Genomic DNA, 13,240 nt, shown 5'->3' with positions numbered 1-13,240 from the left:
TGCCGTAGTATAGCTACCATTTTTCAGAGTTGCTGTATTTTTATAATATTAAATATAAAGAATTTTTTTCAAAAAATATTCTATAATAAGCTAGCAAATTCATCTAAAAATTCATTATACTGACACCTGAGAAAGTTTCATCCAAACAAAACACTATATGAGGATACATTAAAGCTTTAGAAATAGTGGAAATGCAGGCTAGACCAAACATTCAAAAGACGTATAAAAAAGCTACTTCTGATTGGAAGGATCTTGTTAAAACCATGCAATCTACGATAAACCCAGAACAATTCTTCTGATAATTTTGCAAATATATGGAATGCCTTTGCTGTCTCCCACTTATTACTGATGAAAAATTCCTTAAAAAAGTTGGCAAAATTATAAATGGCATGAAGTCTTAATTTGTTGAAAAGGGAACCTGATACTTTTGCTTCAGACTTTGCTTTCACTTAAGCCCATTGCCTTTGTCATATGATATAGCTACTATATTTTCAGCCTTTGAATATTAAGCAGTCATTTCTGACGATGAGGTTACCACTGTATGTGTCTTATGTATTTCATTCCATTGGTGCTGACAGAGGATGGCGACATATTGATGCACAAACTGAGCTTCAATTAACCTTTGTTTACAACACAGCTAAAATGTGGAATCAAGGGATAGGATCATTAATGTCAGCTGATGCTGGTAGTATTGAGGGATCTTTATTCCCTTCCAGTATGAAGATTATCAATAACAGACTCGTTGTACAGTTCAGAACAGAAGCACGGTTCAGTGGACAGTTTGTCATAAATCATGAAGGTATATTACAGTTTTATTTAGAAGACCATGTCTACTTCTATATTTTTCACATGATAAATTGTATCTGTGTTTTGAAGAGCAGATTACATTACCACAATCAGTTGTTCTTTGGATTTTTACTAACTGTAAAGGTATTAATTCTCAGGGTGTACTTATTTTTACTAATTTTGCAGCAGAAAACACACAAAAAATAGAACATGTACTTGCAAAATTAAATTTTAACCCTATAATGCTATTAATTTTTTGAAACAGCAATAATTGATTACCACAAATAAATTTACTTGACAGTATCTGCCAAAATTAATATTTATTGCAGTATTTGGTGATGTAGCCGTTCATCATGCTTTCATATTTGTCTGAATCTAAGGTAATGTAATTTTACACATCTACACAATCTTTGTGTATATTTTATTTCAGTCTTTGCTGTTAAGAACATAATATGTCTGCTCTTACAGATTCACCATACCAATCCTCTGTTAGCTGTGTTGAGAACTCAAAGATGACTTTTACTTTGCGTTTATTAAGGAGCTCACCATCTTTTTACAAGGCAGATCAGCTATGGAGATTTGAGTCTGATTTTTCAGTTAGTAGAGATTTGATTTTTAGATGAAATACTTCATTACATCAACCTGCTTTGCATTCATTAAAATTGGCATTCCATGTCATTAGACTACAACCACAGACTCCATATTTTCTACTGAAATTAGGTGTGAAAATATGCAATGTTAATATAAGAGTTATACTAAATCCAGGAAAAAAATCAAAGTAGTTCCATGAGTTGTTGTTCAGGAGAAGTTTGAAAGTGATCATGACTTACAGAATGTAATTGATCATGATGTTTAACTAGGTGCAACTAAAAAGCATGGTCAACCAACTAGACTACTGCAAATAACATAAATGCAAATACTTTATAAGTATTATAGTTTGTGGGGTATCAATGTTCATGGTTTTAGTGGGTTGAGTAAATTGCTTTGTATGATAGAGTTGTCAATTCCATGAGTTTAAAAATCTATGAACTTTTTTTCCCTAAAATGGTAAAATTGATACCCATGAATAAAATTACTTTCACAGTTATTTTTTTGATAAACATATCTTTTGTACTGACAGAAGGCTGATGATGCTTTCAACTCGCTCCTGGAATACTAGCATTAGTCAGTAGGGGTAAACGCTCTGCTTTTATAATGTATGATCACACCCAAGTATAAAATTAAGATTGAATTTAGAAAAAAATATTGTCTTCTCATTTCGAAATATTTGTAGAAGTACCAAAATGTAGGGGATATAGGAATCACCCTGTCTATTTGTGTCTGTCCATCCATCTGTCCACATTTCTTGTAAGCACAACTCCTGCTAAACCACTCAACAAATTTTGATGTTATTTTATAAGAAGGTTGGGGATCATATGTAGATGTGCATGAAGAATGGTTGCATGATAAAATATGTTTTGAATGATATTTGAATGTTCAATTGTAATGAATAGTTTTGTTGTGTTGTGTTGTTTTGTTTTGTTTTTGTTTTTATTTTTGTTTTTCGTCAGTAAACATTTGTTACAAACAAGAATATACAGTCGAACCTCATTAAGTTGAAGTCGAAAGGACCATGCAAAAATGTTCAAGTAATTTGGTCAATGATTGTTTCTGTATTTACATTATTTGTTGTGCTTGTACATGTACATGTACTTGATCACTTTACACGGTACTTCGTAATGTCTTGTGTTTCATATCGGAAGATATTTTTTTGTATGTTGCATATTATGTTTGAAATACTGCATCGAGAATTTTAGTGAAATTACCTTTTTGGTTTTTTCTATATCAAAAACGTCATAGTTCATAGCATGTTGCTTTGTTTGATTCACAATCAGGAGTATCGTCAAACCATCTGTTCTACATTATTAGATAAAATTTCAAATTTACTAGCGAAATGAATGTAGTTGTTGAAACACCCTTACTATCATCTGTTTGATGTTTCATTAAATAGTTAGATACCATTGCAATTCATCTTTATTTTTTTTAATCTTTTATCAAAATATCTGATATCTCTGTAAGTGTAAATTCTGACGTGTTATTAATACAATTCGTTTCTTTTAACAACAAGCACAATTTTAAATTAATTAAATAAACAAATCAAACCATAAAGAGTGTCAACAAATTAATTTTAAAAACCACGATAATAGTTGTTTAAAACACACTTCTATTATAGTTTGTAATAAATCAATCAGTTTTCCGACTAATTAGTTGACTTTGAGACATCAGAGTTAATTAACCTGGAAGTCCTATTGAGGGGACTGATTGATTACCTTGAGTTATCCAAGGTTTCGATTCATCCGAGTTTGAGTCATCCGAGGTAAAATTGTATTTGAGTAAGGAGAGTTTTGCTGGGACTTTGTAATTAATTCAAGTTATCTGAGATTTCGACTAATCTGAGTTCGACACATCGAGGTTCAACTGTAAACACTAGACTATATCTTAGTACTGTAATCTTTTTTTTAGATGAAAGACTACTCTGGTTTGTACAAAATAAATCTGGTTCCCTGCACCTCATCAAGTCAGTCATACAGTTCAAAGAGCACATGTGACCCACAGCAACCCATAACCTTTGACCTCCCAATCAGATTTCAGCAAGTCAGTGATCCAGTTCCAGAGGAATACACCCTGGATACCAAATTTAGAATTATGAGAAAAAGAGAGTTGTGGCTCTCTGAACATGGCAATAAAATAAAAGAAGATAATGCCTTTGCACCAGGTTAGTTGGTAATGGTTCTTGCCATTTGTATCAATAAAGAGTACAGCATGTAAGTTAAATGGAGATCTTATGGTTGGTTGTTTGATATGCTGAATCTAGCTATGTATGTAGATGTTCCTACTTAGGACCTTGAAATGTGAATGACAAATTTAAAACTTTTGAGTGCTTTTATGCTGTGTAAGGAGCCTACTGTGAAAGTACTTTTATTCGTTGATACCTATTTTTGTGGATTCTTGAATTCATGGTTTTGGTGTTTTCAGTATAAAATCAATGAAAATCTCCTTTTCGTTGGTAACCAAACTTCATGGTTTGGGCTACCCATGTAAACCACGAAAATTGGTACCCCACAAACAATAGTACTTTCACAGTATACTATAGCAAAACATAATCCCAACTAAAATTCAGAATTGTATCAGCCTAAAAATAAAACTGGTAATCAAGGGCAGATGCATATTGAACAAATGCCTTGCCAAACAATGAAAAAAGTTTTTGAAGATAAATTAAGATTATTAGAATAGCTTACTATCTCTGATTTATGGAATATTTTCATGAAAAATCGAAACCATTTGACCCTATGCATCTTAATTGTATGAACATATTACTGAATATGAAAGTTGTAGTTTGGAAGCTGACAACCCAACCAGCTTCTTCCTCTATCCAGACAGACAGGGATTAATTGATATACCCCCTTGTTAGTCATGTGTTATTTTTGTCTGATTTGATATTTATATTCTACAGGAGACATCCTTTATGGCAGGATTGACACGTCAGCTGATCTAGGTGAAAAGATCAATTTGGGTGTAGACAAAGTTTTCTTGTGTTCAGGAAAAGATGGCTACATACCAAGATATGATCCAGAAAATAGTCTGTATGGCTGTTTAGGACCTAAAGATAGACTGGAACATTCCTACAAAATACTGGTAAGTCTGGTTACACTTTAAAGGTCTTTCTGTTTGGGTTACAGCAATGTTGGCTATAACATTCAAATGGATTTTATATACAGTTAATTTGGGTGAATTTATTTAAGTATCATAAATTAGTGTCGAAACAAATACTTGACAAGAGAGGTTCACTCTAATTAACATTTCTTCTATTATCAGTGGCTGAAATAGTTCTTATTTTGTTCATATTATGTAGATCATTTTGTTACACCATAAAACCAGTTTCGATTGTTAGATCAGTTTTGATTGGTTGCCTGGTTTCTTTCATTTTCATAAAATGGTAAAATAATCCATTTATTCAATGCAAGTCAGAAATGAAATTATGGGAATAATGGCTGTTTTGGGGGAGTTAAATGGTGTATGATTTGGTCAAATCACTCACAAAGTTTCCGGCTTCATTTAAAGCCAAAACAAAAAAAATATCCTAGATTCTCATCCCCTCCCCGTCCAATTTTTTCATCATCCCGAAAATCTTTATTTTGATTTCTTTCCCAATTTAGTTCAATTTCTATCGAATTGACAGCATTGAAAATAAGATTTACCTGCCCCTAATTTAAAAAAAATGTTGGATGAGAATCTAGAATTTTTTTATGATGGCTTTCTTTGTGAGCAACATCTTAAGCAGATGTTATTCAAATTATAATTTATGAAAATAATATTTTACACCTAGCGATAATTATAATTATGTTTTACTGGCAGTCTGTACCAGTTAATCTCTGGTGAAGGCCATAATGAACTGATCTAGTAGCACAACCAAAGCCTGTCAACTGAAGTTGTAAATATTTTAACAAAACATCTGAATTTCTTTTCACAAAAAATCTGCAGTGTAAAATTAGTCCATAGTTCTGATGTGATAATAGATCAAAGTTTTGTGATGTCATAACTTATGACTAATTTCATGCTTAAGATTTTTTGTGGAAAGGGTTGCTGTGATATATATTTGTAATGATTACACTATGATTGATTATCACTATAGAAGTTTTTTGTCATGATTCTCATATTAAAATCATTAACATATAGGAAGTATTTATATGTTTAAAATCTCAGGACCCAGGAGCACCAGACACCGTAGATGCTGATGTAGACGGTCTACATATTAAAGCAGTTATGGCAAGTGATGACCCTGGAGCAGAGACATTGACTCAACAGCCAGGAGCTGATGGATTCTATATAGATACACAGCCGTTATTCCAGGTACTCTATCTACAGAATGACAAGGGTTTTTATCTATTTTTATTAAATAGATAGTAGTATATTATCGAATGTTCCCTGTGTAATTAATTTTGCTAATTCATACTGTGAAATAAATTTGGTAATTTCACTCTCAGATTTTCTCCCACCAAAACATCATAACTTTGATATCAATCCACCAATCACAGAATTAAAAATCATGTTGAAAATATCAATAAATTATGAAGAAAATCTATATAATAAATAGGATAATCAATCGGTTATCGTAAATAACCGAAATATGATCACTTGTACCAAGAACGCTTGAGGATTGAATTCGTGTGCGGAACAAGTTCCACACACTGTTAAATCTAGACATTCTTCAGCACTTGTGATCATATTTTTGTTATTCACTCTTTCCAATTAATCAGTGATTTAGCTAGCGCTCATCATTTTCGCCATTTACGAAAGGATTTCATAAATGATGAAAATGTTTTAGATCGTTTTCATCACTTAAAATTTGAAGTGTATAAAAAAAAATTCCATTCAAAAAGTATTTCAGATAAATTTTCGTCACCTTAAATAAAAATGTTGTTAAAAACTGTCAATCGAAAGTTACATAATTTCACCTGGCCTTACGCTCTGACAAGTTTATGACCCCAAGCCTGGTAATTACCTGGTTAACTAGGTGTGAAATACATTCTATTGTTGTTAACCTGGCATCCCTGATATGTGCATCATTAATAATCCTTTAAAATAACAAAATTTATCAATCGTTTGATCATTAGGACCACAAAAGATAATCCCAGGGTTCTCACTCAACTTCAGCCGGTCGTTTTTGACTGCCGAAAAAAGCCTTGAGTTGACTCGAGACATTTCTGCTTTTAAGTGCGTTTAAAATGTAACTTATATATATCCTTATTTTAAGGATTAGTCGTGTTAAACGATTTTGATCTTTAATGGATACTGACCGATTTTACTCCTATATAAAACCCTTCATAAACCTCGCAACATATATAGCTGTCTATTTTTAGAAATTTAAATGCACACAAAAACAATGTCTCCGATGTGTGACTGGTCATCTCATGGATTTCAATTAATTTGGACGCAATAGTGGATAGTTAGGAAGTATTAATCAATGATTAATATTTATTTTACGATTCTCTTTTCTTCTTGAAACAAAATCACAATGATTATGAACGTCTTCAATTCTACTCATGGGGTCAAAGGTCACTAAAAATTACCACCCAGTAGTAAGATATCACACAGCAACCGCTTACAGAATGCAACATTCTACAGTTGACTATGCCAATGTGGCCAACCTCTTTTCTGTCTGTCTAGTTTCTGCGTTGTCTTCTGGTGACTGAGAGAGGGGATTTAGTAGGTACAATCTGATTAAGACCAATCTTAGGAACAGGCTCAAGGTTTCATCAGTCAATTCTCTTCTAAAGATCTGTCTCCATCCTTCTGATTTGAGGAGTTTTAGGTTGAAGAAGGCTTTTGAGGTGTGGTGTTTGGGAAAGGACAGGAGGATTTTCTCTTATTAGTTGAGTGTCAGGTCATACCATAATAGTAGCTTATGTCAAATAGTAGCTATTTTTAGACTGAATGCATCAAAGCTTTGTCATGATGTAAAAAAAAGTTCTATTTTACTATTTTTCTAATAGTAATTATTTCATTTTATTAAGTAACACACATTATCTTATAGAAAATAATAGTTATTTTGTTGTAACATTTATTGTATTTATTGTTATGCCTGTATCTGTAAACTTGAAATGAATATATTAAGAGTGTTTATGTCTTTAGTTTATGATACTATTGACTATTTACAAAATTCTGCTGCCCATAATATGTCGTTCGTGCTCTACGCAAAAGTGACTAAAGCCCTCAAAATCCTAGGTAAAACCCTGCAATTAATTACCCTATTATTATTTATTCATTATATAGACGTATTTTAACATTTTTTTTTTTGCTCAAAAAATTAAAACTTTGTGATTCCATATTCAATTGGTCAATTTGGAAGAAAAATGTAATTATAAGTAAGTATTAATTATAATCTTTTTGTAGAGCAATAATGAAAGAGTGTGGTTCCTGCATTCTATTTATTCACTAAAATCAGACAGACAGAAGAGAGACCTAGTGACAGAGGAGAACAATATTAACCAGCCCAATACTGGAACAAACATGATCTGGATCAGGACACAATCTGAACCAAAAACAGAGGATCTTAACTTATCCAGAAGTCTTAACAACAAACAGTCACCTACAACATTAATGCCTATACTTATTGGAGTGTCTATATTATTGATTATTATCCTGATCATTTTGATAATTCTTATCAGACGACACAAAAAGAGATCATCACCTCCTCCCTCACCAACTAGTACAATAACAGTCATGGATAGAAAGGGCAAGGTCATGGTTGTTCATCTCCCTGAGCAGAAGTCATGTGATGAAAAGTCAGAGGTATAATGGCTGCCATAGATTGAACTGAGACATTGTGTTTTTTGGTATACAATGTCTGTAAACAGAAGGAAAGGCTATTCAAGTAAAGAAAGTGTAGTTTAGTTCAGGAACTATTGTAGACTAATTTTGAAAGTCTAGCGTAGAGTTAGAGAGTTGAAAAATTCTCTAAGGATATACTAAGTAGGAGATCAATTGAATCCAACCTAATCTTTATAACATTTTAAGATGTAATAAATTAAAGAAGTAGGCTCAAATAAGGATATGAAAAATAATCACACAAAACGTTTACTATTAATATTGGTCAGTTTGATCTCAACTTTCTGTAGGGTAACAAAGATTCCAGTTCAATATTTTCACAGGGATAAAAGGAGCAAGCAGTCTCATATGTTTGTGTTAGCAGGGGTTCAAATTACTGGAGGTCCGAAGTAGGACCCCTCTGTTACTGACATAGGACTTTCAGATTTCATTTTCCTAGGTCTTGGTCTGTCTATTCTTTGACATTTACCTAGGTCCTGATCTATTCTTTTACATTTACGTTCAAGAGTGGAAGGTTTTGAAAATTTCCATATTTCAGTATTCCAAAATGAAAAGTTCACTCAAGGAAAACTATACCTAGGTCCTGGAAGTTTAGGTCTGTCTATTCTTTGATATTTTATTGAGGACTTTTAGTTTCCCTCATGTGGAAATATCCTTTTAATTTTGGAATATTTAAACTTGAAAATGCTCAGGACTTTCCACTCTTGAAGATAAATGTAAACCGCTGGTTAGATAAGCACGTTTTAATCAAGTTTTACTAACTCAGTGTTAAAATCACAGACTCATTGCAATCTGTATATGGATATTACAACTACTGTGAAAGTACTTTAATTCAGGGATACCAATATCCATGGATTAAGGAAGAAACACAAGTTCATGGATTCTTGTATTTGTAGTTTTGACATCAATGAGGTTCTCCTTTTCATCGAGAACAAAATTTCATTGTTTAGGCCTATCCATGAAAACCACGAAAATTAGTACCCTTAAAAACAATAGTGCTTTCACAGTTTTCTCAGGTTTTACTTTTATTTTATCATGTAAACTGACAATCTTTCTCGTTTCATTTCTTTTTTTCAATTGTACCCCGATTCTTACTCTTCAAAGTGTTTATTATACACATTTGAGATGCAATATTAGTAAAATCATTATTAATCATAGTGTGTTTAAAATGGTTGAATTCTACTTGTAGATTTTCATTTTAATTTTGTTTATGTTGTGTTTGTTAAGTCATTGAAATTTTGTGTTTTTTGTATTTCTGTTGTTTTGTTGTTTTATTTTGTTAATACCAAAGATATAGTAATATGTATTTAAAATCAAAAGTTTTGTTTTGCCAATAATCTTTTATGAAATACTCTCCTATTTTTTTTTTATTTTAACTCCATTTTATATATTGGTTGTAGAACTTAAGTATGGCTCCATCTAAAGATCATGCAATAGGTGATTCATTGCTTATTTAAGTAGCTTAGACTTATTTAATAGTCCTTGCAAGGCTTGTTTCCTAAGGAATGTTTTATGAGATCATTTTGACTAGATATAGTGTAAAGCAATGTACCAATATGGTCAAGTAACTTTTCCATCGAAACTTTAGCCGTAAATATCTAGACTACCCTGACCAGTGCTTGATAATGACTAGTGCTTGATAGTGCTTGAAAATGTCGCCAATAAATATCGAAATTTTTACATAGGCTCGGGAAAAGGTCACTTTTTGACCGATGGGTAAATTGCAGTAAATGTGAAAATTAGTTCTTTTAAAGAAAAAGGTGTTCAACCACATGTACATAGCCATCATCTCTTCCTTTTCCCACAAATGCAAGCAATATTTGCAATTCTATACAGTAAAACCAGACTATAGTAGATAGCATTCATTTGTTAACAGTAAAACCAGTCAGACCCTAGTAGATAGCATTCCTTTCTTAACAGTAAAACCAGTCAGACTATAGTAGATAGCATTCCTTTGTTAACAAAAATATAATTTAGTTCTGTTGTCAGAAAATTACAACTTTTTAAAATATGAATAATCCATCTTCTAATATATTGCTTATTTATCACCAAAGTGAATAATGTAAATGACAAATTATATAAAATATTCTAACGTTATCGTCTTCATGGTTTATTTTCATTATTAATTCTGATTTTGGAATTTTCATTGGATGTAAACAAGTTTGCCGCTGATGACATAACACCCTTTCTACTTAAGAAAATATTAGCGGTGAAAATAAAAACATCATTATATATATTTGCGAAAACATTACGAATAATTATCCAGCACAGGTCAGGCAAGTCTACATAACTCAATTTTTATTGAAACTTTCATTATTGAAAATACTTTAAACAAAGTCCACTGAAGGTTTGCATCTCAAAATGTTTAAATACTTAAGATACGCATGAATCACTTAATATCCACTTTTGCATGATTCTTAGTTTGAGCTAAACTTAAAACATCAGAAGTGCCATTTTTAATTTAGTCCATTTCATTCATCTATAGATTAGTGCCATTACAAAAATAGTAGACTAATGCCATTTATTTTTTATTTTTTAGTTCTTTGCTTTAATATCATTATTTTCATTGGAAACCATTTGTAATTATATCTTTGTTAAAAAATTAAAATCATAGGCTCTTGTGTAGAGAGATGATTGGAAAATTGTTGGGCAATATGGGATTGCCATTGCCCGCCTATCTTCCAATTTTCTCCTTACACAAGAGTATGTGAGTTAATGTTATGATTATACACTGTATTCAGAATGTTGTTAAATATATGTACATTACAGGATATTAGAAACGTTAAGGATTAAATAAAATTCCTGTGTTTTTATTTTTGCCTTATTTTTCTGTTAGGAACAATGTAATTTAATCACATTGATAAATACATTATGTATATTGGAAACTTTTACAATTTTAAAAGTCTGTATCTTTTATTATTGGGCTTGGATTATCTATTTCAAAGAAAGTAGTTATATAAAATGCACAAAGATTAAATATTATGAAAATATTTTTCCTCACTCAATACTACTGAAAACAAACATCTTGTTCTTCAAGCTTTAGATTTATTGTGAATACCCTGAATTCATTTTATTGTGGTTCATTCATCCTCTTAATATTCCAAATCATTTATCTGAGATTGTTTGCCATGTGTAACATTCCTTATGAAATCAATATATGTGCCTATGCCTTTATTGTGTTACATGTGTTTAATGCTCCCTAGTTTTTTATTTTAATGATGTGCCATAAGGTTAAAGGTTGAAGGTCATACATGTATATATTTAAGAAATCCTTATGCACGAAAATGATTTTTTTTTGTTACTTACATGATTGAGATATTTGCTAGGTTTGTTTGCTATCTATGGAACACACGATTTTGTCAATAATGTGCATTCTTGTCCACTGTTAACTGACAAAGATATTTTATGTCCATTTATTTAAGTAATCAATTTTTCATTTTCAATAAAACTATATATTTTTTTGTAAACCATAATTTAAAACTTCTGCTGTATTAAAACAATGTTGGCCATGAATTTTAAGGATTTATCAGAATTAAACAGAAAGCAATAAACTATCCCATTCAGATTAAAGTTAAACACACACCAAGCAATAAGCTATCCCATTTAGAATTAAACACATTGCAATGAATTGTCCTGTTAGAAATTCTAAACATAAATTAAACACATTGCAATGATATATCCCATTCAGAATTAAATACATAGTAATAATCTATTCCTTTCAGAATTAAACACATAACAATAATCTATCCCACTCAGAATTCAACACAGCAATAATCTATCCCTTTCAGAATTAAATACATAGCAATAATCTATCCCTTATTAATTTTCAAAGTGAATGATTGATATTTAAATAAAAGAACTGAAATGATGTGCTCATATTTTTTTGTTTTGTGTACAATTTTTGTTGGTTGTGAGTTAGATGTAAGTTTTGTGAATATCCTAGAACTTGAGATCATGTATGTGATGTATTTAAACCAGTGGGTAATGAATCAATGTGTGATGTCTGTATGCTTATTGTATTTTAAAAAATAAGAAACACTATGCAATTTGTTGATACACACTGGTATTTTTTAGTACTTTTTCTTTGCATTATTATCAATTCAATATCTATATGCAAAACTTCGTATAAGTCTCTGGAAAAATCATGTAGGAAAGTTTCCAGCCGAAACAAAAAATGGAGGATTTAAAGTCGATCTGTGTTAGCAGAAACTGCCTATTTATTCAAATTCAAGTTGCTCTAATTTTTTGCTTGTATTTGTAATTTCAGTCAAGTTTCATTGAATATTGTATACAGTTATATTTTAAATTTTGATAAATAACTTTTATACTGTTCATTTTTTTTTCTTTACTAAAATTGTGAGGACGGAAACATTTTCTTCTTATATAGCTCTACACAGAAAAAATTGCAACTTCAGGTTTTCATAATTTTTTTTTATATATTTAGGACCACCATGAAAAAAAAATGTTTTTCGTTTTTTTCCTGGAAAACAAGTGAAATAATCATATGGTAATTATATGTTTTTCATTGGACTTTTTATATGGAAAGAATGGTTTTTATGTCATTTTTTATAACTTATGTTTCAAAATTTGTTTTACATGCACAGAATCATTTTCCAATACTTGTTTTTAAACATATATTGCAATTTCCTTGAATAGTACTTTCACTACAGTTATTCAAATTGAGAAAGCTTCTTTATTAATTCTTCAAATTCTTTACAAGTGCACGATACAAAGGTATTAAATGTTGAAAATGTAATTCTATTTCAATATGTGTGTATGTTTTTGAAGAATACTCATATTAACTATAGCATGTAACTGAATTGTTACCACCTATTGTGGCTTTTAATACAGTGTCATGTGTTTTTACAATAAATGTCTGAAAATACTCCTTGTCCTCATTCATGCTTATAATAAATCAACGGGTAGATCTTGAACTCATTTGATATGTTTGTATCATTTTCTATTTCACCAATATGGCAAGCCAAAGTGGACAAAAATAAGTATTTTCTAATATTACAAATTAGATTTCTAATATCACAAAACTCTTTTTTAATATTAAAAAATCGATTGAATTTGTAATATTAAA

At 30.8% G+C, this 13,240-nt stretch overlaps 1 protein-coding gene across 1 annotated transcript in view; it reads left to right on the top strand.

The window, feature by feature from the left end:
- Positions 1 to 13,039, top strand: part of LOC148605579 (extracellular matrix protein 3-like) — a 62,380-nt gene extending 49,341 nt beyond the window's left edge. The window contains exons 19-24 of the mRNA XM_088550285.1: positions 496 to 799; positions 1,255 to 1,382; positions 3,289 to 3,541; positions 4,280 to 4,461; positions 5,530 to 5,676; positions 7,720 to 13,039. Of these exons, the coding sequence (XP_088406411.1) occupies positions 496 to 799; positions 1,255 to 1,382; positions 3,289 to 3,541; positions 4,280 to 4,461; positions 5,530 to 5,676; positions 7,720 to 8,124 (1,419 nt within the window). The 3' untranslated portion in view covers positions 8,125 to 13,039. The remainder of the gene's footprint in view (positions 1 to 495; positions 800 to 1,254; positions 1,383 to 3,288; positions 3,542 to 4,279; positions 4,462 to 5,529; positions 5,677 to 7,719) is intronic.
- Positions 13,040 to 13,240: the final 201 nt, after the last annotated feature.

Source organism: Perna viridis, chromosome 10 (assembly GCF_037379345.1).
Source record: "Perna viridis isolate PV_CMFRI_1.1 ecotype Kerala chromosome 10, ASM3737934v1, whole genome shotgun sequence".
NCBI classification, from domain to species: domain Eukaryota; kingdom Metazoa; phylum Mollusca; class Bivalvia; order Mytilida; family Mytilidae; genus Perna; species Perna viridis.
The sequence above is the reverse complement of the archived record's forward strand: the minus strand, read 5'-3'. Positions and strand labels throughout refer to the sequence as shown.